Genomic DNA, 24,373 nt, shown 5'->3' with positions numbered 1-24,373 from the left:
CTCGTAGAAAACACCTCACACGCTCTTGGGAAGTGAGACTGCTGCCATTTCCCTGGTGGTGATATGAGATCTCAGCTGAAAATGATTTGCGTGAGTATACGTAAGGGAGAGGTTGTACGATTAGATATAGTTCCGAAATGGCGGGTAGGGTCACGTCAAAACACCAAATTATCTTTTGTCAATGTCACCGGCCGTTGCAGTGACCTTCATCACATTCTGAAGAAAGAAATCATTCGGCCGGCTTTGGCCTAGCCGCCCGGAGGGTCTGCTACCCGCTGCCAGGCCGTAGTTTATATCGGACGACGCTGGTGCTGCTACTGCAGGAGAACGCGCTACCAAGTGGTTGGCCATGCAGCCGTCGCAAAGCACGCTTTGCATCTACAGATTGTCCAAACGGAGTGTAGCTTCGTAACGAAAACTAGGCCTACGGTGAACTTAAGGCCGAGTCATGGCTGGGTTTAATCGAAAACGGTGTAGGATATCGATGAGTTCACAATGGGCTTTCTGCAACAGCTTCCAACCTTTCTTCTTATCAAGTTTCCCCAAGACCAACGTAATCCAGGGCAGCATAACAACTCGCGATGGTAAAGATTCGCGAATCATATCCCTTCGGGGCGATCCGGCGTCAGGCCAAGGCGAAACTGGCCCACCCCACCGCTTCCTTCAAGGGCGAAACGGTCGTGATCATCGGTAGCGTCGTGATCCCTTGATCGTTCGGTTCTAAGTGGCTACTAACAACTCACTATACCTACAGGTGCCACGGGGGTCATGTGCTCCGAAGCGGCCAAAGTCCTGGCCCAGCTCGATGTCGGCACGCTGGTCTTTGGCATCCGGAACATCGCCAAGGCCGAGAAGCTGGCTGACGACATCGTCTCCCACTACGGCCTGCCCCGAGAGCGCATACTGATCAAGCAGGTCGACCTCGTCTCGTTTGAGAGCATCCAGGCCTTCGCGGCCGATCTTCAGAGCCTGCCTCGCCTCGACGTCCTGCTGATCGGGTCTGCCACCAACAACACCAAGCGGTTCGTCACGGGGGACGGGTGGGAAGAGAGTAAGGCGTCCACTACTGGAAATCAGGGCCATTGATCTGACTTGCCATCCAGACCTCCAGGTCATCCACCTCTCCTGCGCGCTGCTGACCATCCTGTTGCTCCCCAAACTGCAAGCGTCGGCCGATGAGAGCCGGGCCCCCACCGTCATCAGCAACGTCTCGTCGGCGGCCGTCCGCCTGACCTCGCCCTGGATCCGGTTCCCGAGCCAGCGACCGGTCGACTACCTCCGGCACGTGAGCGACGACAAGGTCCTGGGGCAGCTCGGGCAGTACGGCATCTGCAAGATCGTCTCGTACTGCTGGTTCGAGAGCCTGGCGTCGCTGCTGGACCCGAGCCAGGTCCACATCCACTCGCTCGACCCGGGCTGCACCAAGTCGCCCCTGAGCACCAGCTCCGTCCTCTCGCGCCTCTACCTGGGCGTCTTCGGCCGCCCACCGCTCATCTGCGGCCGCGCCATTGCCCACTCGTGTCTGCCGGTCGAGGGTTCCCACGGCGCCATGCTCTGGGACGACGAAGTGGAGAAGTATGTCTTTGAGAACATTTGAAAGTCAACGAATGCTCACGAACTAAAACTACAGACCCACGAGCTTCATGACCTCGAAGAGGACCCGGGAGATGCGCAAGGTCATCTGGGAGGAGACGCGGGCGGTCCTGGAAGCGCTGTCGCCGGACGCGGTGCAAGTCTACGCCGATTTGCAGAAGAGCGCCGGACTTTCCGATCGCGTTGAAAGGGACTGAAGCTCTCTATGGTTGCATGAGAGTTCAATGCATAACACGAGATGGGAAATAAATGTTCATAATCCCACAGCTATATACAATCTGCATTCCATCCTCTTGACACATCCGAGAGCGACTGGCTAAAACTATCTACAAAGACCTAGCGTTGCCAGGTAATAAGGGGTCCCTTGCCCATCACAGCCCATCGAGCGCTTAGACATCGTAGGTGGACCCGATGGGGCCGAACTTGATGTTGCTGTAGGTGACCTTGGCGTTGGCGAACTTCTCGCGGACGGTGGCCGGCTCGCTGCCCGTGAGCTCGCACTCGCCGCGGGCCACGCCGGGGTCGCCGGGGTTGCGGTCGGTGGGGTAGACGACGCCGTCGAGCCAGAGCATGTTGGAGTAGAGCTGGGTCAGTTAGCCACTGCTTGGATGAGTCAAGAATCAAGAAACTTACGTCGTCCCAGATGGAAATGGTCAGGACCATGCCCTTGCCGGTGGCGTCGCCCATCTGCGTCAGCCCGCCGAGCTCCTGGTAGCGCAGGTTGTCGGCGAAGAGCTCCTTGGAGGCGTCGCAGAAGGCGTCGTCGATAACCGAACCGCCGTCGACGACCTTGGACTCGGGCACGTCGATGCGGGCGCCGTCCTGGATGAAGTACTGCGAGATGCTGTCGAGGGTGGAGCCGGAGCCGTGGAACTGGGTGACGACGGTGAACTTCTTGCTCGTGTCGACCGTCTTGCCCTTGCCGTAGAAGTCGGTGTTGCCGTGGCGGTAGGGGTTGAGGTCGCAGCCGTCGGGGTCGCACTGGCCGGCGTAGCGGTCCTCGCTGTAGGTGCCGCCGCACGTCTCGTTCTCGCACACGACGTAGCCCGAGTCCTCGCACGGGTGCGGCGTCAGCGCGAACGACATGCTGTTGGCCTCCCACAGGTCCATCTCGGCGCAGCAGGGGCCCAGCGCGCCCACTCCGGAGTTGGCGTCGTCGGCGGACGGCTGCCAGCCCTCGGCATTGCCCTTTCCGTCGATCCACTTCAGATCGCGCGCGCACTGGGAGTCGCAGTAGCCGGTGCCGTACTTGGCGCCGGCCTTGTTGCCCGGGGAGCGGGCCTTGCCGCCGTCCTCGTCCATGGAGACAAAGTAGACGGCGCCGTTGAGGCCGCAGCCGATCTCGCCATTCTCGACGTCAAAGGCGATCTCGTTGCCGTTCATGGTGAACATCTCGTAGTTCTCGTCGTCGGCCAGCAGGTAGACGCGCGAGCCGACGTTGGTGCCGCTGTCGTTGGGCGTGACGAACTTGAGGCTGACGGCGTTGCCCGACGTCGTGATGCCGTACGTCGACGCGTAGTCGGCGCCCTCGATCTCGCAGTTGGCGGCGCAGGCCTCGTTGTCCGGGCACAGCTCGGCGTTCCAGGTGTTGCCCGTGTAGCAGTTGGTGTAGCCCCCCTTGCCGTGCGCCCACCGCCAGTTGGCGTCGACGACGATGGAGCCCGCCACGTTGCTGCACGACCCGGGCGCCGTGCACTTCTGCCACGTCAGCTTGGGGTGCACCTCGGCCTGCTCGGTGCCCGCCAGCTGCGCGTGCCCGCCCGCCACGAGCGAGGCCAGGATGGCGATCTTGGACAGCATGGTGGAAGTGGTATGGTCTGGTATGAAGTGAAGGGGTGTTGAGGTGTCTGATGTCTGGAGTCGAGACAAGCTGCTTTTCCTCATTCTCATCGTCGCTACTTATACGCGGTGTTGACTGCCCATCGCTTTCCCAACGGATCACGGAGGCACCTCCATCTTGTCCCGTCAGGCGAGGGTGATTCTAGGATCCATAATCTTCCTCTCTCGTCGCGGACTGTGGTTTTGGACTTCGGGATAGGACCGAGTTGTTCCGGGAGATCAGCTGTGAAGCCCCATGCGCGTTGGCCACACGGCTTGACGTTGACGACTGAGACGGCTTGAAGTTGACGCAAGGGTAAGTGAACGCGAAATGACAAGTCGACGGACGGTGGTTGGAGCCAAAATTGCCAGGATTCCCCCTCGCCGAGAGTCTTGGGACTTTATGGTAGCGCCTGGCGGGCCACGATTGGCCTTGGCGCCGCGCCCGCGTGCAGTGGGCGCCCCGGCTCTCCGTCCGCAACGGGCTGGGGATCGGCGTCGCGCGCCTGCCGGGTAAATGCCCCCCCTCCGCAGAAGCTTTCCGAACGTAAGATCATTTCTTGGGCTCCCCACCCCCTTCCCCAGCACCCCGACGATCTTGCACAATTCTCGGCACGGGACGAGCTTTTGCTCAAGAATCTTGGTTCGGAGGCCCTGCCGCCGAAATGAGAGATCTAGGTCCCACCGGGCCGTCGTTACCTGAAATCAGCTCATCCCCTACAGCACGCGGGTCGTCATACTCAGTCTCGCATATATTGCTTGTGCCGCTGCAACCCTGGCCCAGAGGAGCGGGTTTGGTGGTTGCATTGGCGGCACGGCCGGGCATAAAGCTGGTTGTGTAGCCTGCATAACGCGATATATGACGTTCCACATATTTGGTATTGGCCTGACCAATCAGAATAGGGGGTGATTTCGGCCGCGGAATGTCTTTTGTGAGGTTAGAAGTGGTCTTTCTCAAGCCTTCTCAATGCCAACCTTTACTCAGCCGCGTCGCTCAGGGGCACCCCTTTTCCTCTTGATTAAGGAGAGATGATATTCGCAAACTTGTCTGCTATGCCGGTTTCTACTATCTCGTTTCACTGTAGTCCAAGAAAGCCAGCAGAACCCGCGCTATTACGTCGAATCGCGCATAACAGCATTGTGGAAACACTCTTCTTTTTGTTACAACTTTCGATTTGCATCATGAAGCCTCACTGTCGACCCCTCACGATCTTTCATAACAGCCCTACGTCGAAGATCTTCAAGTTTAACCCACACCGACGAGGTCCCCATCTGGTGCTCCTCCACGACAGGGATCAGGGGAGATCAAGCTTTTACGCTGTCGTTGCATTGCGGCATTAGATAATTCTTCGATAACACTAGAAGCCGCATGAAGTCGTGCCAGGCTAGTCCTGACCGTTGCTCGCCCTGTCCCACTATACCACCCCACGAACCAATCACGGGGCCGATTTCATCAGCTTCTCGTCATTAGCGCACTTCGGGCCAACTTTGCCTCGTGCTTATCCTTTTCAGCCCAATGGCTAGCTGCGAAGCTAGTAATGACTTGAAAAAAAGTCGGTCAGCGCCATGGACAAAAGCAACCAGCTGCCTCTGTCAGAGGCCCTCTGACGTTTGACCTGTTCAGCAACACTTATTCGAAACAACATGTCGCATCCCACTCTGATCTTGGTGCCCGGCGCGTGGCACCAGCCCGCCTGCTACGACAAGCTCGTCCGGATCCTGCACGGCACCTACCGGCTGAAATGCGTCGCCGTCACCCTGCCGTCGGCCTCAGACAACCCGGCCGCGGGGCTCAAGCACGACATTGACGCCGTCCGCGAGGCCATGACCAAGGAGTTCCGCAAGGGCCGCGACGTCGTCGTCGTCGCCCACTCCTACGGCGGCATGGTGGCCAACAGCGCCATCCGGGGCTTCACCGGCCCGCGGGATTCTGTTGATTCTGAGGACGACGACAGCGAGAGCAACATGCCCTTTTTGTTCCCGCGGAGCAAGGCGTCGTCGTCCCGTGCGACGGGCCACGTCGTGGGCCTCGTCCTCATCGCGTCCGGCTTCACCCTCACGGGCCTGTCCTTCATGGACCTCTTCCTCGGCCAGCCGCCGCACTTCTGGCGCGTCAACAAGGCCACGGGCTACGCCGAGCTCACGGCCGACACGCGGCAGCTCTTCTACCACGACCTCCCGCAAGACGAGGGCGAGTACTGGGTCTCGCAGCTCACGCGCCAGAGCCTCAAGTCCCTGTTCGAGGGCGGCGAGCACGCCTACGCCGGCTGGCAGGACGTGCCCGCGTGGTACCTCGGCACGTCCGAGGACCAGGGCAACCCCGTCGCCGCGCAGCGCATGAGCGTCGGCATGGCCCGCGCCATGGGCGCCGACGTGCAGCACCGCGAGCTGCCGACCAGCCACTCGCCCTTCCTGAGCCAGCCCCGCGAGACGGCCCGGATTATTCTTGACGCCGTCGAGGCCTTTACGGGGCACGAGGTGGTGGCGGCGGCGCGGGGCGGTCTCAGCAAACGGAGCAGCGGGGCGCTGCTACCGGTGGCCCGGTTCTGGCAGCCGCTCACGTGGTTGCGGTACGGGCTGCCGCTCGGGTTTGGTCACATAGTGGGCAAGGGTGTGATGGCATACAGCTGGCTCCGGAGTATGTGGCGGTCAAAGTAGGGTGCAAATTAAATAAAATCGGATTTGACTATGGCTTAGAGCTCTAACATTTAAAAGAGGCCAAGGCAGTATTAAGATGTGATGAAACACAGAATCAAATCAGTCCAAGGGCCTCGACTTCCCTTTCATGGCCCTCCCGCAAACGCCTTCAGTCCTTCCGTCTCGTTGCACTGGCATGGCCCGGAGCGCACGACCTGGTGGGCCGGGACGGAACCATCTTGGGTGGGGATCTGGAGGCCCGTAGTCTCGGTGATGCCGGGATACGTCGTGTAGTGCCCCTCGCTGAGGCCGACTATATCGGCTGCGAAGATCAGCCCAAACTCGCCTCCTTGGATGTAGGCACCCTGCGAGTCGCCGCCGGGTACCGTGATGTGTGCTAGGCCCGAGGTGAACATGACCCATCTGGTTTGCAGTTAGGGGGTTTCATACAGGAGAGATGCTGGAGGGGACTCACTGGTTTGCCGGCGCATTGTGCAGACCGCCGTCCAGGCTGGCGGGAATAACAAAGAAGTTGATGTGGGTGCCGCCCATCAGCGGCGCAGTGACCGATCCCTTGATGCCTGGCGTGTTGTCGACGACAAACGGGGCGTCCAGCTGCCAGCACTCTAGTGTCGACCTGCCGTCGGAGGTCCCAATGGCCGTAATGTTGAGCTTGACGGCAGAACAGGCCAATAACCAGAATGCAGAGATCAAAGAGGTTGACTTGCGAACAGAGTCCATGTTGACGAGGGTTGGGGGTGAGCACGAAGGTGCAATTGAGCCCCACCTGGGCAAGTGGTTAAACTGTCTCTACGGAAGTAAGCTGGTCTTGGCGGACGCCGAAGGGCGGTCGGCGACGCCAAGGCTAGCCCTTCCCTTCGGGGGTTGTTCGATTTGAGAGTTCTCCCCGTGCGCGGCGCTGTGAACGCACGGTTGTTTTTCGAGTTTCTTCTTTTCGGAACGTTTATGCGAGTCGCCTCCGGGTATTACCTCTCGGGAAAAGGTTTCCCCCCTTATATAACGTGAGGTAGGGTTTTCTCCTCTCCCTTACCGGCCGAGAGGCTTTGAGAGTTTATGTATTTAGAGTACCGGCTTAGACGGCCTTTTGAAGTCTATGGATTTCCCTTAGGTAGAAATCAATATAAATGAATGAATGAATGAATGAAGGTGCAATTGAGCAGGGAAGGGGAGGATTCTGAGCAGAGTTTGAGGAACCCCTCTTGGTGTTACCCACGTGCTGCATCCGAGTTGGCGTTCGTGGCTGAACACATCGAGCGCCTCGCACGGGCTTGCGACAAACGCATCCCTAGAGACTGCCGGCCGCTGGTGCGATCAATGAAACGCAGCCCGGCTGATAGACTAGCCACAATTGCCCCGCGGGTCAAGCTTGCATGCTCGTATTCGATCATGTTTGCAAGAGTGCATGAGTGTGCATTGCGCAAATGAACGTTTCCAGGGCCAATTTCATGCCCGATTTCAAGCAAGAACTAGGCTACATGCATGATTCTCCCGCATTCCACGAGACTGCCTCGCATGGCCTCGTGGTCCGTCTGGTTGTACAAGCAGGGATTGAGTCTGTCCAAGTAGTTACCCCAGCTATACGCAAGCTGTCACTCCAATTCGGCTGTCCTAGAGTGCATCCAATTCCACGGAATTACCGAGCATGGCAATCATGAACCGACTGACAAAGGAGAGGATTCGGTTTTATGCTTGTGTGTGGTATTCATATTCAAACCTCCGCCTTCCAATCGCCACAGGAAGGAAGGATGTTGCCTTTTCTTTAGATTACTGACTGCTGTACTCTAGACTTGCCATACATCATTGGTCCAATACCCAGCTTCTAGTAATTAGCCACTTCAAAAACTTCAATTTGGATCTTGTCTTTTCAAATCTGTATCCTTCACCCCGTCGCCCCCAAACTTGGGAGTGTACTGACTTCTCGCCACGGCCGACTCGGCCAGCTGCCTCACGCTGGCCTTGCCGGTCATCTCCAGCACCGTCATCTGCACGCCCAGCTCCCGGGCGAGCCAGGACCGGAGCTCGACCGACACGAGCGAGTCGATGCCCAGCGAGTGCAGGGGCCGAGACGGATCGAGCGCCTCGGCCTCCACGCTGAGGATGCGCGCGAGCTTGCGGACGAGGGCGTCGAGGACAATCTCATGTGCCTCTTCGAGCGACGCCGCTGCAGTCAAGACGGCGCGATGTCTCGGCTCCTGCTTGTTGCCCACGAGCTGAGTTTTAGTGGTAGAGCTTCCTGCTTGGAGGAGATGGCGGAACAGCGGATCTTGGTGGTAGCGGGGTGCCACGATACCCTCCGCCTCCAGTTCCCGTGGGAGGGCTAGCCCGAGGACCACGTTGCAGTCCGAAACCGTGAGATTGGTCCTCTCTGCGGGACTGCAGTAGTAGTCCAGGACCGCCAAGAGATCTTCCAATGGAAGCAAGTCCAGCCCCTGACGCCGGAGGGACTCGAGAAGCTCGGGTCTCTCGGCGACAAACCCCACATCCGCCACGGGAGGCAGGTCAAGCGACACGGCATGGGAGCCCTGGTTGGCTCGGTAGCGGGCCAGACCGTCTTGGAAGGCGGTGCCAGCAGCGTAATTGGATTGTTCCCGCAGGCCAATGACGCCAGTGGCGGACGAAAGCAGGACGAAAAAGTCCAGAGCGGGACCCAAGACGTGGTGCAGGTTCCAGGAGCCGTCTACCTTTGGCTTGACGGCAGCGTGCCACTCCTCGAGTGACATTTCAGAGAACATATTGTCCTAGGTAGACGTGGTTAGCATCATGTCCGCAGAATCACTAAGTGACCACTTACCTTCAACACCATAGACCCCTGAACACAGCCCTTGATGGGTGGCATCCCCTTGACTTCTAAACACTCACGTATGACGCCCTGGAGGGTGTCACGACACGATACGTCGCAGGCGGGTGCCGCTATTGTCACTCCCTGGGCCTGGAGGGATTGCACAAAGCTCCGACGCTGCGGATCTGTCTCGGCACCCGACCGCGACAGCAATATCAGATGCCTGGCCCCTCGAGATACCATCCACCTTGCAATCGCCTTGCCCAGGCCGCCAAGCCCACCCGAGATGACGTATGAGGCATCCGCATCGAAACTCGCCGTCTTGTGCCGCGGCTTCTCGTTCCGGGGCACGATCGGCACTACATGGTCGTCTCGGGGCTCGAGTACCAGCTTTCCGATGTGCTTGGCGGCTTGCATGTGTCGGAACGCCCCCTGCACGTCCGACATGGGAAAGACGGTGACGGGCATCTTGTCCCGAACGCCCCTGAAGCTCGACCCGAGCACCAGTTCCATGGCACCTCGGAACATGCGTTGCGTCCGATGTCGGACGGTCGGGTTCGTCTGTCGGACGAGGTAAGACAGGTCGAAGGCCTCGAAACGTGTGTGCCGCGCGAAATTGGCCATGCCCAGCTGGGCGTTGGCGGCGATGTCGCCGGTCCCCAGTTCGACGAACCGGCCGAAGGGGGCCACGCAGTCCCAAGACGCCTTCAGAGATTCGCCCGCCAGGGAATTGAGCACGACGTCGACGCCGCGCCCGCCCGTCTGGCGGAGGAGTTGGGACTTGAATGTGAGGTCGCGGCTGGAGAAGATGTGGTCGCGCGCGAGGCCATAGGTCGATTCCTGTCATGTCGTTAGCATCATAACCAGTATACCACCACCTGGGCTTCAAACACAGGTGGTCCGCCGCTGTGGCTCAACTTACTAGAAAGTTGCGTTTCTCGACGCTTCCCACGGTAGCAAAGACCTCGGCGCCGACACTCTGGGCAACCTGGATCGCCGCTTGGCCCACACCGCCCGTGGCTGCATGGATAAGAATGCTGTCCCCCCCGCGCAGGGGCTCCCGCTCGCACAGACAGCCATAGACGGTAGTGTACACCAGCGGGATGCCGGCTGCCTCGGCCCAGCTGATGTTGCCATCGTCGTCCGGCAGCTTGAAAAGGAGGCCATCGCGGCTCCGCACGCGTGTTTGGAAGCCACCCCCGAGGGCGCCCCCGGAGCGAGTAGCCAGGCCCAAGACCTTGTCGCCCACCCGGAAAGTGGAGGACGCGCCGGCCCGCATAACCACCCCCGAAGCCTCGAGACCCGAAAACGGCTCGCCGCGGACCTTGCCCAGTGCCAGGGCCAAGTCCTTGAAGTTGATTCCGCATGCCATGGCGCGGAACTCGACCTCGTCCGGCTGCAGGGGACTGTCGGCCCGCGGATCGTCCTCGAAGCAAAACGTCTCCAACAAGCCTACCGTGCCCATCGTCAAGGCCAAGGGTCGGTCTTGATGCATGCTCAGGAACTCCATCACGATGTGCTGTGGGCCCGTCGTCGTCGCCGCGCGGACTTCCCGAAGATGCGAATCCACGCCACGGGCTTCCCTCAGCCGCGGAATCAACACGGAGTTCCCGGTGATCCGGAAGCTGTTTTCATCGCTCCAAGCACCACTAGAAATGATCTCGGCCATCTTTTGGGCAGCGTAGTCTGGTCCCGACCCTCAAACGAAATGGTTTTGAGTCCCAGGTGGGGGTGTTCGGACCGGATGACCCGCGCCCACCCTTGGATCAAGACTTTATTCGGATCGCCCATCTCATCTGGTCTAGAGAGCCACACTACCCCGTCGCTGTGGCTCACGGCATACTTGATCGTGTCCAGTTGCTCTTCTGTCATATTACACAAGACCGGGTGTTCCCATTCCACGGCGAAGATGCACGTACCCAGCGAGAGTCTCCTCTGTCGGGCCTCCAGGCTCGTTATGATAGAAACAGATGACGGTACCCTGGGGAGTATCCACCCAGACAAATGCTGGGCCAAAGAACGCTGTATGTCGGAGCCGTCTTGGACCACGATGTGGACGGGCCGCATCGAGTCTGGTGTCACGGGGAGCTCCGGTTTGGTGGCGACGATGAGAGAACACTGCTTCCAGCTGAAGCTGTCGACCTGCTCGGCGAACCCAGCGGATTGGAGGTGCCATCTCCAAGCGTCCAAGCCCAAAAGCGGCGACGCCGACCGCTCCGGCTCGTGCGCGAGCCACCAGCCGGGGAAGATGCCGAAACAGAAGCCAGGCCCCACGGCGGCGGTGTCGGAGACCTCGTACAAGAGCAGCTTGCCGCCAGGCTTGAGCAGCGGCAAGACGTGGCCCAGCGTCGTCTGGATAGAACGGGTGGCGTGGATCACGTTCGCGGCCACGACGACGTCGTATGACCCGGCCGCGAACCCCTGGTCGATGGCGCTTTTCTCAATGTCCAGAACCCGGTAGCTGACACGACCTTGCGGTGCCAGGTTCGCAAAACTCTCCTGGGCCTGCTCGAAGAAAGAGGGCGATATGTCGGTGAAGTCGTAGTGGCCGAACCGGCAGCCGCCATTACCATCGCCCGAGGAAAGCGACTCGAGGACGGGCCCCGTGGTGCCGCCGGTGCCGGCTCCCACCTCGAGGATCCGCAACCCGGGATTCTTGTGGGCCAGCAGACCCAGGTAAGAGCACAGACGCGCATAGATTTGGTCGGCGCCAAAGCCGTGCCGGTACGCGTCGTCGGCTAGCCTGTCGCGGAAAACGACTTCCAGGGCCTCTCTCTGGCCCGAGACAATGTCATATAGGGAGCGACCGACCGCTGCAACCAGGCTCGCCTCGGGGTGGGATCCCGGTGACGACTCGAACTTGCTCTCCAAGCCTAGGATGCTCACGCCCGAGGGCTCATCGTCTCGAAGCAAGCTTACTTCATGCCGGGCCCAGTTCAGGTATCGGTTCATGTGCGGAGCGGCCACGGAGACCGGATTGTGCTCGAGGGAGAGGAGCAGCTGGCGTAAGTAGAGCCGACAAAGGAGCTCGAGGTCTTGGGACGTGAACCCTTCGGTTGCTGTACTCGCTGGTTGCGAGGCGCCCTGGAAGAACAACGACATCTCCCTATCGCCCATAAACGCCGGGTCGTTCTTCCAGTCCACTTTGAAAGCGAGCGGCTTCAGCTGTTGATCATCCGTCATCATGATAGGGCTTTGGCTTGGCTGGGCGGCGGCACGCAGAACCGCTTTGATCATGGGCTCGCCCGATTGCTCATCCACGGCACTGATATCGAGACGTGTTTCATTTGTTGTTGTAGATGTGGTGGTTCCCGAAGCGCCATAGGAACCGTGTTGGGGGGACGTTGCTATCCACAACTCGTCCAGGTGAGTTGGTACAAAGGGCCCTCGTCGTTTGGCGGGGTCTCCTGGACCACTAAGCACCAGGGGCAGCAAGCTGGCCTGGAACAAACAGTCCAATGTCGTCGGATGTAGCATGTGAGGCTGCACGTATTGATGGGGCATCGACGGGAGTAGCTTCGGAACCGCATTGTCCACGAGCGCATGCACGGTATTGTCCCTCGCCACCGAGGCTTGTCGGATGGCCCGGAAGGCCGCTCCGTACTCCAGGCCGGACCGTCTCAGTGCATGATACACCTGGCGGCCTGTATAACTTTGACCAAACCCCTGCTGAATCTTCTGGACTTCTTGACGGATGGCCTCCCGAAATAGATGCTCATCCAGACCCTTGTCCACGGCACTGGGGTCCGCTTCATACTCGAGCTGAACAAAACCGCGGCAGTGCTCTCTCCATTCAGAGCATTGTTCGTCGTCACGGGAGAGGAACTGGAACTCGCTCCAGCCGGACCTGTTGGCCAGACCACCAGAACGGGGCGGCGTCAGGGAGAAGTAAGCCTCCACGCCCTTGGATTCCTCCGAGATGCGGCAAGCAAGATGGAACGACACATCTTTCATGCGAATTGCCTTGAGACTATTCTTGCTGCTGCTACCACCGCCGTGTACCTGTCGGCTGGCCTCGATGGCCATGACCAACATGCCGGCCGCCGGATACAGGACCTCACCTTGGACCTTGTGGTCCAGCATCCAGGGGTTCTCGGAGACCCTCATCCAATTGCGCCACACCGTGGGGGCCTCGGGCCCCATGTCGTCCGTCAGGGGCCGTCCGAGCAGCTCGTGACGGCCCGCCAAGGGGAAGCGGAAGTTCCTGGCCAGCCGCGGCTCGGACCAGTACCGCTTGGTGTGGTTGAAGGGGTAAGCCGGTAGGTCGGTCAGCATGGCGGCAGCGGTAGACTGAAGACATTGTCTAGCGGCAGTCAAATCAACATCATACCCATGACAGAATAGCGCCGCGAGAGCTTGGAGCGCCGTAGCTTGCGCGGATTGGTCCCGGCCCAACATCGACTGATATGTCGCCGACTTCCTCTCTTTGCTGCTGGTTTGGTCCGTTATGATGCTATGAAGGGGTCCCTTTAGTGCGGCATGCGGACCAACCTCGAGCAGGTCTGTAATGGTGCTCATTGCGAAGCGGCTGTCCGCTTCTTCCTCTTTCAGCATCGCGGCGGCGGCCTCATGAAACCGTACCGGGGATACCAGGTTCTTCACCCAATAAGATGCTTGCTGGAGCTCCGGAAGGTCAAAGTCAGAGCTGCCGTAGGTGGACGAGAAGAACCGAGGGGGCGCGGCAGCCATCGTATCCGAGCCTCGGCCCTCGATGCCGCCGTCTCTAATAAGCATTTCATATTCCTCTGCAAGAGGCATCATGAATCGAGAATGGTAGCCAACCGACACTTTGAGTTTCCGCGCGAAAATATCGTCTTCTCGCAGCATCGCTACCTGTCGACTCTCGGTGTCAGCAATTACTCTCAAGAGGGAATAGTGGAATTTTTGGAATAAGCGGTTATTCCATCCCTCGTGAGACACTGGATTAACGGAATAAACACTAGAACAGGAAGTAATAAACGCCGAAAGTCGCTTACCAGAGCATCAACTTCGGCAACCGTGCCGCTGATGGTTTGGTTTTGGGGGCTATTCATGCAGGCCACTTCGAGCCTGCCGCCGCCCGGCGTGAGTTCCAAAGCTTGTACCTTGTCGATATAATGAGCCAACTGGGCCAGATCCAGCCCAACGGCAGCCATGGACGTCTTCGGCTGCTGCAGCGGTCCCGACTTGTTACTTAGCTGGCCAGAGAACTTTCCGCGATAGTAGGCGATTTTCCACGCCGCGGGCCTTGAGAGGTGGCCAGCCGCGTACGCCGCCGCAATCTCTCCCGACGAGTGACCAACGACTGCGTGGGGGACAACGCCCCAGGACTCCAGAAGATCCACAAGCGCCACCTGGAGAGCGGTGCAGATGGGTTGGCAGTAGGTGGGGTCATCTATATTGGACGCCTCTGCAGGGCTGAGGAGTTCGGCTAGACAGGCATGCATGTCAGTGTGACTGACTCGAAACCCAAGGGGAGTAGAAGTGGGCGGCCATCGGGAGTGCAAGAGTGCTTACCAGTCAAAGACCACTGGCATCCCAGACTGGCTAGGTAGCGGTCCGCTTCCACCAGGCTTTCGTGAAAGACGGGGTATGCGAACAGCTCCTTGCCCATTGCGGGCCACTGAGCTCCCTGTCCGGTAAACACGAGTGCGAGCTTGGGATCGGAACGAACACGGATAGTGCACTCGTCATCATCATACCTGCCTAGGTCCTCGATGGACTGCGCAACGGTATAGGATCGCCAACTGTGGTGAGTTCGACGGGCTGCCAGCGTGTAGCTCAGATCCCGAAGAAATGACTGTTCCTCTTCTTCTGACAAACGGGCCTGCGCTTTGGAGGCTGCATACGCCCGATAGGATTTTCGGATGCGCGCGATGCCGGCCTGGTCGTGTGCGGACCAGATAAAGAGGCGGTGACACTCTTTCCGGGCACTGACAACGGCTTGGGCAGTGTGACTGGCTTTTGTGACAGGGCTCGGCATTTGGGCCTCTGGTTCGGAGTCAAGCTCAGAAGCCAAGCCCGAGTCTTTGTGATCAAGCTGGCTCGACGTCCCGGATCTGGTCTCATCAAGTCCCGCTGGTGAATGATGATCTCGGAGATAGTGTTCGGCGTCGTCCAGGACCATGTGCGCGTTGGTGCCCCCGAACCCAAAGGAGTTGATGGACATGCGGCGCAGCCCGCCCTCCGTCGCGGGCCAAGGGCATGGTTTGGTGGGGAAGTCGAGGTTCCATTCGTCCAGAATGGCCGGGTTTCGATGTTCAAAGTTGGTGTTGGGCGGGATCACGCCTGCCTAATGTGTCAACAAGCCAGACTTGGCACAACAGGCCATCATAATACAAGCGACAAGTCTTTGCCTGGAGGGTCATACCTTTTTCGAGGGTGAGCACCCCTTTGATGATGGACGCTATTCCAGCTGCGCCTTCGAGGTGGCCGATGTTGCTTTTCAGAGCACCAATGTACAGAGGCTCGTCTTTGGACCGGTGCGAAGAAAACATGTCGGCAATGGCGCTAGCCTGTGGCGATTTAGCAATCAAGGGCCTGGGTAAGGGGAAAGGGAGAAAGTGACGGACCTCGATGGGATCCCCAATCATAGTCCCCGTACCATGCTGCTCGTGAGGTGGTCAGCACTGGATAGACAGTGTCTAAGATGAGACCTACCGCTTCAAAGAACCGTGTCAGTGATGGATCCAGACCAGCCTTCGAATAGACATGCCTCATTAGCGCGACCTGGGCTGCCATGCTAGGCTGGGAGATGCCCGGAGATCTCCCGTCCTGGTTAACCCCCGAGCCGCGAATCACGGCCCGGATCGTGTCACCATGCCGAATAGCATCCGACAATCTCTTAAGGACAACGACACCAAAGCCTTCGCCGCGCCCGTACCCGTTGGCCCGGGCGTCGAAGCTGTACGACCGGCCGTCCGGGCTCAGAACGCCGAGAGCGTCGAGCTCCAGGGTTTGGTCCGGCGACAGGATCAAGTTGCAGCCGGCTGCAATGGCCAGGTTGGTCTCCCCGACACGCAGGTCCTGGCAGGCCTGATGGGCCGCAACGAGGCTGCTGGAACAGGCCGTATCGACGGTGACACTCGGCCCCCGCAAATCGTACCACCACGAGATCCGGTTGCTGAGGATGCTGGCGCTGGTGCCGAGGCCCGAGTACTTGGAGCGGGCGTCAATGTCTTTTTGGAGCAGTCCTTGGTAGTCGTGGCTGAAACAGCCCACGTAGACGCCCGTCTGGGACCCTTTGACTGAGCCCAGAGGGATGCCCGCTGTTGCAGGTATTAGCGTGTGTAGAAGCATCAAGTCTATTGCATACTACTCACCATTCTCGAGTGCGCGGTACGTTCCCTCTAGAAGGCCCCTCTGCTGTGGGTCCATGGCACCCGCCTCTTGGGCCGTGATGGAAAAGAAAGGGGCGTCAAAGGCGGCCACGTCTTGGGTCAAGTAGTGGCCGGTAGTGTTTCGAACCTGTGCAGTCAATATCAGCCTGTGATGTGATGAGGCTACTGGTTGATTTGACCACTTACTGCACCAGCCCTCTCCAGGTCTGGGTGCCAGTAGGCTCCGGCATGGTACCGAGCAGGGGGCACAGGCATCCGAGCCGACTTGCCTTCCAGAACAAACCGGTAGAAGCTCTCTGCCGTATCGGCCTCTCCAGGGAAGACGGCATCCAGGCCAATGACGGCTATGGGCTCATTCATGTCTTTGATTGTTGGGCGGGGGCGATCAGAAAGTCGGTGCCAGGGGGCAGGCATCTGGACTCAGCAAACTGGCTACGGCGCACCTTAGGCTAGAGTGAAGATTATATATACATGCAGGCTCTTCGTCATCCAGCTGACAAACTCGTAGTTCTGGTAGATACTAGTACTTCTTTCTCGCTGCAAGGCTGGCTGCGACATTGGGTAGATCACTACTCTGTCGTTTTCAGACGTGGGGGGTGGGTGGTATCTACATGGCACCCATCACGTACCTCGTCACGCAATTGTGGCTTCCCAACGTCATACGTCCGGACCGGACCAGCGCCCAGAAAGTCCGTCAAAACACGGAATGACCAAATCTAAGCTTCCAACGCTAGTGATACTCAAATAGGACAATCGGCAGCATCGACATCCGATGCAACGGCTCACCAGTGTTATGCCTTGCTTTATCCACCTGGTAGTTGTCGCTGGATCCCGGATCGATTGTGGGCGAATTTTGAGCTACTGCGGCGCCAACATGCATATTTGCTTGAACTGACAGGGGATACCACTTCACCGCCCCGAGACAGACAGGCGCCTCGCATGTACGCGCCTAACTAATAGGGCCTGGAAGACTCGGATATGCAAGAAAGCCATTATAATGCAGATACCCCAAAACAACAAAGGACGAGGCCTCCCCCTTGCGGCCCAGCGCATGTATCAAAATCAGCCCATGCGAGAGTACCCATGCTTTTCGGGCCGTCCTGGTGTCAAAAAGTAGAGCCCAGCATCTCAGCCCGGTCGGCACGTGTGACTGGGCTGCAGGCGTGCATGTCGGATGGCATGTTACTCTACCACCCTGGCATCCGCAGGTGGCCAGCGAAAGGCGAATGGTGGGATTTGCGGCAGCGAAGAACAGTCGGACTACCGTGTGATTGGGGCGGGGAACCAGACGGCTGAGACGGACAAGCCCCCCACAGATTGCCCTTCCGGGATTGTCGACAGGGAGAGTTGCATCTAACCGATATCTTGGCAACTAGGGGGTCTGATTTTGCAGCGATTCGGGCCCCGATGACGACGCCTTGTTTGTTTTCTCTTTCCTACGTTCTAGGATTTTCTTTCAAGGCTCGCGAGAGTTGAAAAGGGCAATAGGTTGCGCCTTCTGACAAAAGAACCGCTCCCCGAAACGAAGAAGCAGCCCCCAGATTGCGCACGCCAACGGCAAGCAGCGAGACCGAGACGAAGAATGAGCAATTCCGAGCCCCCGGGACCACTGGCGCTACTGACCAAGGAGCTGCCCCCGCCCCCAGCTAATGCGCCCAGCGGGTCACTGTCGGGCACACCATTGGCGGATCATCAGAGCCACCCGGAGCACGTGGCCTGTGTGAGTAACATCGTGCCAGTGCATCATCATATACAATTACCCGCAGCTAAGTGCAGCCAGGATGGGGATGCTTGCACGGAAGCTGAAGACGGTGCCGTACTCACCGGAGCCGAGGGCTTCTGGCCCTCCGCGGACACCGATGATTCTGATACTGTTCCGGCGCACTTGCCGGTCAGTCCACTGAAACGGTAATTGTCGATAGCAGAGGTCTACCGAAATACTCAGGTGCATTCTCTGATAGGGCGGTAGCAAAAGAACCAAGGCCACTTCCAAAGCTGCCAACTTTCTCAAAGCTATGGCCTCTCGACTTGGCAGAACTTTTGACTCCCGCAAGTCTCTACATTCTATTGTAGCGAGGATTACCCGGAGCTCGGGACGCTGACCTGGCATAGGTTACCAGATATTACCCAACGACCAAGTATGCAGTGATGGTGCTTAGGATCGATGCATCCTTTACTGACACTGGCAATCTGTCTAGGTTGAACGCGACCGGAACCGTAGGCTACGAAGCCCTGCATGGCTAGGGCACGATGCTGACGACTGTTTAGAGCTTCAGCACAATATGTTGCGGGAGGTGCTCCAGGGCAAGATTCACCTTGCGCCCGTAGAAGATCCAGCCACGGTTCTGGACCTGGGAGCGGCACCTGGGACCTGGGCGTTGGTTTGTGTCAATTCTCGATTCCCCTCTACTCGTCTACATATCTATGGAACTTGAAGTGAATGGCCCCATTACATGTGCTAACCAGCTTCTTGCACAGGAGTTCGGCAAGTTATCCAAGTTACGAGGGTAAATCCCCTGGCTGACTTGACTCATCGCTAGCGAAACATCATCCGGACTGTGAAGTACTGGGCGTCGACCTAGAGCCTATCCCATCTCAGTCAGACGCGTCGAACTGTCAGTTCCAGGTCATGAACATCATCACCGACGCATGGGACTTCTCGAACCCCTTCGACTTCATTCACCTGCGAATGCTGGGAGAGCTGCTGCCGTCGAGCACCATCAGCTCCATTTACGGTACACTGTCGCCCGGAGGCTGGCTCGAGATCTCGGAATGGGTACAGATTCTGCAGTGTCCGGACCATTCCCTTGAGGGCACCTCCTTCGCCAGGTGGGATAGGGCTTACCAGCGAGGGAGGTTTTCGTTCTTTCTTATTCCCCTTCTCTGTCTTCATCTATGCTGTCAATTTTTGTCTCTGTTTAGCCGCACTAACAACCACCCAGTCCTAAGGAAGTCGGGAAACCCAGCTACATATCCGTATCGCTACAAGGACATGTTGCAAAAGGCAGGGTTTCGACGGATTCATGTCCGGAAGCATGCGGTCCCGACCAATGCGTGGCCCAATAGCAGGTCGCTCCAGAGGATCGGCCACATGCAAGCCACCAACCTTCTGTCCGTGGTGGACATCCTTTCCCGCGACAAATTCGTCCACGTTCTGGGGTGGACCTCCCAAGAGGCAGACGCCCTCATTGCGCAGGTCCGACATGAGGGCCAGGAAAGCAACCTTCACGGCTTTTATACACTGTACAGTCGCTTCTGCCCTCACACATGTTGAATAATTCCATCGGAGATTCCCTGACAGAATATAGCCTGACGGTATACGCACAGAGGCCGCCCTAGTGTCTCATTATCGAGTGCCATCTCTAGGGCGTCGCAGCGCCTGCAACGTAGAGAGAGGGACCCTTTTCTTCCTTTTGTTCAGGGATAGACGTAGCTTAGACAAATGGTAATGTCCCGTTTCTTCTTTTCTTCACCCGTGCGCTTCAAATTTGGGTCCAACGCAAGGCCTACTAGCTTCAAGCAAACAGTCGGCTATTCGGATACCCCTTCAAAAGCAGCCACCACCCGGCCACGTGGTTGAACTGCTCCTGGAACTCCCCACCCCCAGACCCGACGATGCAACCCACCCAATGCCTTGCATATCTTAGCGTCAATGCTGTTCGGCGCCGCTTTCTCCTCGTCTTTCCCCCAGGTCGGTCCACCCCCTCCCCAAGTGAAGTAAGGGTCCCTGTCCTGCCCACATATTGTTAGGTCCATTCGTTATCTGGTTACCACTGCCCCTTTCGTCTCCCTGTCGTTGTATGCTCAGTTTCCTGGTCAGAATCTTGACATCCAATACACACCACATCATGTCGCCCACCAAAGGCCCCATCTCCCGGGAGATATACACACAGCGGGTCCTTCATTACCTCTATGACTGGGTCGTTCTCGGGTCCAACATGAAGTACCTATGGCGGTGCCCTACCCGGTCCGTGCTGCTCCCCTTCTTCCAGGAGAACTTCTCGGCCAACCACCTGGACTGCGGCGTCGCTAGCGGCTACTTCCCCGCCGCTTGCTTGAGAAGCAGCAGCAGCATCAACAACAACAACAACCTGAATCAGAAGGGGGTACAACGGCTGGCGCTCTTGGACTTCAACCCCAACTGTCTGCGCACCACAGAGCGGATCATCCGGTCCCAACAAGCATCAAGCGGTAGTCGGCGCAAGGTGGAGCTGCAATGCGTCGAGGCCGACGTCACGGCGCCGCTGCCCCAGGCGCTGCTGCAGGACGCCCGCATGTTCAGCTCCATCTCCATGTTCAACGTCTTGCACTGCGTCCCGGGGGGGATGACGCACAAGCTGCAGTCGTTCCGCAACCTGGCCCGAGTGCTGGACCCGCACGAGGGAGTCTTGACGGGCTGCACGGTGCTGGGAGAGCCGTACGCGACGTGGCGGCTCGGGCGGCTGGGGCTGCGGCACATGAACCGCGTGGGCGTCTTTCACAGCCTGGGCGACAACCGGGAGGAGATCGAAAAGGCGCTGGACGAGGCCTTCGAGGAGGTGCAGACGTGGCTGGTGGGCATGGTCTTGCTGTTCAAGGCCAGGAAGCCGCGGAAGTTATTGGGAAAGGATGTCTTGTCAGAGGAATAAGCCACTGGCTAGCCATAACCGACATCATGGCCGTAGTCATTGCTCTCAGGGGCTGACTTGGTTCTATATTTCATCGGTGCAGTGTTTTGGCTTGGGCGATTGAGAAGGTTCAAATCAGACCCAGGTCGAGGGGAAACGCGTGCCCTTTTCAGCAGGCCATTGAATGGCAATTAAGATTGTTTGACGATTATACCAGAACACGCGATCGAGTATGCCATGAAGAGCAAAGTGAGCAAAGTAAGCAAACAGCAAGACCCTACGAGAATAAACCGGCCAAGTCTCCCGAGGCATAAGCAGGTCTACAGAACACCTATTATTCCAATAGTGTTAGCTTATTCCACTGTTATTCCCTGGAGTAAGTGGAATAATCAAGACGGTTTATTCCTGCGGCCGCTTGACAGCTAGTCCGGGACCTGACTGGCCTTACTGGAGTGGATTTTGCGGGGCGTCGCAGCTAAGCGTATTTTCCCCTGGACCATCAAAGCCCAGCCCCCGCCTAACCTTAGCGCTTGCGATGGAATGGACGATAGATGATTCCGTTTCCCCATCAGCCGCTTAATCGAAGCGTCACTTGCTGGAATGACGACGAAAACTAAATTGAAAACCGTGGCAATAGGTTAGAAGCTCATATCAGTTCACATGTCATGTTTGGTGCTTGATTGAGGTGCCGATGTCCACTGTCGCCAACTTCCAGGATCTTGCATTCCTCAGCCGTAGTGGCTGGCAGATGACTTTGCCAGAATCAGTCACGGATTGCGCGAGAATGCTTCCTTTGCTGCGTCTAAAGAACAAGTTCCTCAGGCGCCCACGTGTTTACCGCTCATCGCCTGGATCGACCATCGTTGGCGCGCTTGGTTGCTTTTCCTGATCCTTTGTCTCGGTGACGATCGGCGCCAGCTTAGCTCCCGCCGCTAAGGTGAGATTGGCAGCCGGGTCGATGAATCATCAGTCCATGATGCAATGAAACAAGCCTATATTGACATCACTTTCTGCTGGGACACGATAAAAGGGTCTTTGCAGCGCATTTTTTACCTGCTCTACATTCTTCCTGTCTGTTTAGCGAATCTCTTGCGCATCAAATACAGCTCCCAATTTCCTCAAAGCATGGTAGGCGGCAAGAAACCGGAGAAAGGGGACGAAGGTAAGACTTCCACTCGGATATCCCAATCTACTACCGCTGACTTGCTGGCAACAGTCTCGTGGAACTGGGGCGGCGGCGCTCCCGGAGGCACCGTGGCCGAGACGAAGACCGAGGGCGAAATCGCCATCAAGTCCAAGCGCGGCAACACCATCAAGAAGAAGGCCGACCCGGAGAACCCCGCGGTCCACGTCGAGCGGTCCGGCAACGACGTCGTCAAGCGCGCCTCGGAGCTGACGGTCGAGAAGAAGGGCAAGAGCAATTCCGAGGAGGGTAAGGAGACCCAGGGCAACAAGCGCAAGGCGGACAAAGAGAAGCCCGAAAACGAGGAACAGCACGACGAGGAAGACAGGACCGATGAACCACACACGAAGAACAGGCAGGGCAAAGAGGTGAAGAAGGGCGGCAAGGCAGCCAACAAGAAACAGAAGACAGAGCAAGAGACGGGCAACGAACAGGAGAATGCTGGATCTGACACGGACAAAGAGGAGGAGACCGGTCACAGCGAAGACGAGGCCAGCGCCGGAGAGGATACCGACGATGACCAAGAGAAACCAGCCACCACGCCCAAGAAGACCACGAACGACAAGAAATCCGGAGCCAAAGGGAAGAAAGACAGCGCTGGTCAACCCAAGAAATCGGCCCCCAAGGCCAATGAGAAGACGAAACGCGACCCGGCGCCGCGCAAGCAGGGACATCTGGTCAGCACGCGGACGAGGAGCCAGGGGAGCAAGTAGAGTGTACAATATTAGATTTATTGAATTAATACGTGGCTTTAGCTACCGAATGTGATTGGCTTTCGTCGTCCCTGAATGGAAGCCAAAACGGCGACACATGGAATAAAGCGGTCAATCTTGTGCACCGTTGGCAGAGTTCAGCTTCTTTGTTACTCCACTGCATCCGTCGCACAATGGATACCTGCCACTTAACTCATGTAATCTGCGAATTGCACCATTTCCGCCATTTGAGAGAAGTTACTTCCGACCAGTGGGACCTGGATTCCACGACAGACTTGCTCTTCCCCAGCATCCCCACCATGGGTTTCTTCCGCGCGTTTTTCGGAATCGAGAAGAAGAAAAAGGAGAAGCGGCCTCGTCACAGGAGGCGAAGGGACGACGACGACGACGACCAAGACGCGAATCTAGACCCTTGGTCTAAAGAAGGGATCGCCGCGGCTCTCCGGAAGCACTTCGATGGAGGCCGCAAGCGGCACGGCCTCAAGTACCGGCGCGTCGTGGGCGAGGGCGCGGTCGGCGTCGCCGCCCTCCTCCAGGACGTCCGGAAAGACCCGGCGAAGTCGTACATCATCAAGCGCGCCCGAAAACGCGAGTACATGGACCAGCTCCGCAGCGAAATGAATATCTTGAGGGTAGGAGGGCCTCTGGTCGATCGCAGGACAATCAGCTAACAAGGCAGCAATTCCGAGGGGCGGCCCACATCAGCAAAATCGTCAAGTTCAAGGACCGCGGCTACGACCAACGGGACGAGCTGCCCGGGCCGTACTTCATCACCGAATACTTGGAGAACGGGACGTTTGACGACTTCTTCAAACGGACCTGCCGGGCGAGGGTGCGGGTGCCAAACCGTGTCCTTTGGCACCTTCTCCTGTGCTGTAAGTGTCATCACTCATGGTATCGTTTGTCATGATTAGCCGCTGACACCACAGTCATCCGGGCTTGTGTCGGTCTCACGTGGCCGCCGCGGGGCGGAGAAGGCGCCCCGGACGAGCTCGAGAGGGTTCCGGGACAACGCGGGCCCACGGCCGCCTACGCACACAACGATCTGCATACGGAGAACGGTAAGAGAAGAACAAAGACACGCTCAAGATGCGCGTGACGCTGACAGTGTTAGTCATGATTGGAGGCCTGCAGCCCGACGTGAGGGAGCACGAAAAAGTCCCCGTCATCAAGCTCATCGATTTCGGCGCCGCCTCCCAGATCGATAAGTGCCAAAAGCCTCTCGACGAAGTAAACTTCAACCCGATGCAAGGCCACGCTTCCAACATGCGAGATGTAGGAGAGGTAGGTCGTGAACGCGCCTTCTCCCAGATGAAGTTGCCTCGGCTAACGAAACAGATGATGATGCGGCTCATCACCGGCATTCCCTTCGCCCTGCCGCCCTGGAAGCCGGTCATGTACGGCAACGCCCAGACGGACGCGAGCCTGCTGTGGGAGCCCAAGGCGCAAGAGCGCTACCCTCTGCTGGACGAGCCGATCCGGCAGGCGGTGGGGCTCATGATGGCCTGTCGTTACGAGCACCGCCCGACCCTGCAGCAGGTCCTCGACATCGCCTCCCGCGCCGTCCGCAACAAGCGCTCGACCGACTACCCCCGCCGCATCCAGCGGGAGGAGTCCAGCAAGGGGATCCGCGACTTTGTGAACCGCTACATGTTCGACGCCGACGAGGAGGAGTTTTAGGTGGCTTTGTAATGTTACAACGA

At 58.2% G+C, this 24,373-nt stretch overlaps 9 protein-coding genes across 9 annotated transcripts; 6 read left to right on the top strand and 3 right to left on the bottom strand.

The window, feature by feature from the left end:
* Positions 1–581: 581 nt before the first annotated feature.
* On the top strand, positions 582–1,790 carry PG985_014805 (uncharacterized protein; the record flags this gene model as incomplete). The annotated part of the gene is made up of 4 exons (XM_066834571.1): positions 582–690; positions 755–1,051; positions 1,104–1,575; positions 1,631–1,790. The coding sequence occupies 4 exons, from the start codon at positions 582–584 to the stop codon at positions 1,788–1,790; spliced, it is 1,038 nt and encodes a 345-aa protein (XP_066677181.1).
* Positions 1,791–1,982: 192 nt separating this feature from the next.
* On the bottom strand, positions 1,983–3,393 carry PG985_014804 (glycoside hydrolase family 7 protein; the record flags this gene model as incomplete). The annotated part of the gene is made up of 2 exons (XM_066834570.1): positions 1,983–2,177; positions 2,227–3,393. 2 exons carry the CDS (start codon positions 3,391–3,393, stop codon positions 1,983–1,985), a joined length of 1,362 nt encoding a protein of 453 aa, XP_066677180.1.
* Positions 3,394–5,055: 1,662 nt separating this feature from the next.
* PG985_014803 (uncharacterized protein) lies at positions 5,056–6,069 on the top strand (the record flags this gene model as incomplete). Its single annotated transcript, XM_066834569.1, has 1 exon — positions 5,056–6,069. The coding sequence occupies one exon, from the start codon at positions 5,056–5,058 to the stop codon at positions 6,067–6,069; it is 1,014 nt and encodes a 337-aa protein (XP_066677179.1).
* Positions 6,070–6,194: 125 nt separating this feature from the next.
* Positions 6,195–6,789, bottom strand: PG985_014802 (uncharacterized protein; the record flags this gene model as incomplete). Its single annotated transcript, XM_066834568.1, has 2 exons — positions 6,195–6,471; positions 6,524–6,789. 2 exons carry the CDS (start codon positions 6,787–6,789, stop codon positions 6,195–6,197), a joined length of 543 nt encoding a protein of 180 aa, XP_066677178.1.
* A 1,124-nt stretch (positions 6,790–7,913) lies between these two features.
* Positions 7,914–16,527, bottom strand: PG985_014801 (polyketide synthase; the record flags this gene model as incomplete). The annotated part of the gene is made up of 10 exons (XM_066834567.1): positions 7,914–8,807; positions 8,861–9,688; positions 9,771–10,517; positions 10,667–13,591; positions 13,933–14,258; positions 14,345–15,115; positions 15,198–15,342; positions 15,488–16,095; positions 16,150–16,294; positions 16,354–16,527. The coding sequence occupies 10 exons, from the start codon at positions 16,525–16,527 to the stop codon at positions 7,914–7,916; spliced, it is 7,563 nt and encodes a 2,520-aa protein (XP_066677177.1).
* A 1,222-nt stretch (positions 16,528–17,749) lies between these two features.
* On the top strand, positions 17,750–19,441 carry PG985_014800 (uncharacterized protein; the record flags this gene model as incomplete). Its single annotated transcript, XM_066834566.1, has 4 exons — positions 17,750–17,885; positions 17,934–18,058; positions 18,366–18,548; positions 18,794–19,441. The coding sequence occupies 4 exons, from the start codon at positions 17,750–17,752 to the stop codon at positions 19,439–19,441; spliced, it is 1,092 nt and encodes a 363-aa protein (XP_066677176.1).
* Positions 19,442–20,015: 574 nt separating this feature from the next.
* Positions 20,016–20,795, top strand: PG985_014799 (uncharacterized protein; the record flags this gene model as incomplete). Its single annotated transcript, XM_066834565.1, has 1 exon — positions 20,016–20,795. The coding sequence occupies one exon, from the start codon at positions 20,016–20,018 to the stop codon at positions 20,793–20,795; it is 780 nt and encodes a 259-aa protein (XP_066677175.1).
* A 1,104-nt stretch (positions 20,796–21,899) lies between these two features.
* PG985_014798 (uncharacterized protein) lies at positions 21,900–22,670 on the top strand (the record flags this gene model as incomplete). The annotated part of the gene is made up of 2 exons (XM_066834564.1): positions 21,900–21,936; positions 21,991–22,670. 2 exons carry the CDS (start codon positions 21,900–21,902, stop codon positions 22,668–22,670), a joined length of 717 nt encoding a protein of 238 aa, XP_066677174.1.
* A 299-nt stretch (positions 22,671–22,969) lies between these two features.
* PG985_014797 (uncharacterized protein) lies at positions 22,970–24,350 on the top strand (the record flags this gene model as incomplete). Its single annotated transcript, XM_066834563.1, is given in 4 exon segments — positions 22,970–23,302; positions 23,350–23,545; positions 23,600–23,731; positions 23,749–24,350. The coding sequence occupies 4 exon segments, from the start codon at positions 22,970–22,972 to the stop codon at positions 24,348–24,350; spliced, it is 1,263 nt and encodes a 420-aa protein (XP_066677173.1).
* Between the last annotated feature and the right edge of the window lie 23 nt (positions 24,351–24,373).

This window comes from Apiospora marii (assembly GCF_038362585.1).
Source record: "Apiospora marii strain CBS 49790 chromosome Unknown utg000012l_segment0_segment0, whole genome shotgun sequence".
Classification (NCBI taxonomy): domain Eukaryota; kingdom Fungi; phylum Ascomycota; class Sordariomycetes; order Amphisphaeriales; family Apiosporaceae; genus Apiospora; species Apiospora marii.
Note: the sequence above shows the minus strand (reverse complement) of the source record. Positions and strands in the feature narration are given on the sequence as shown.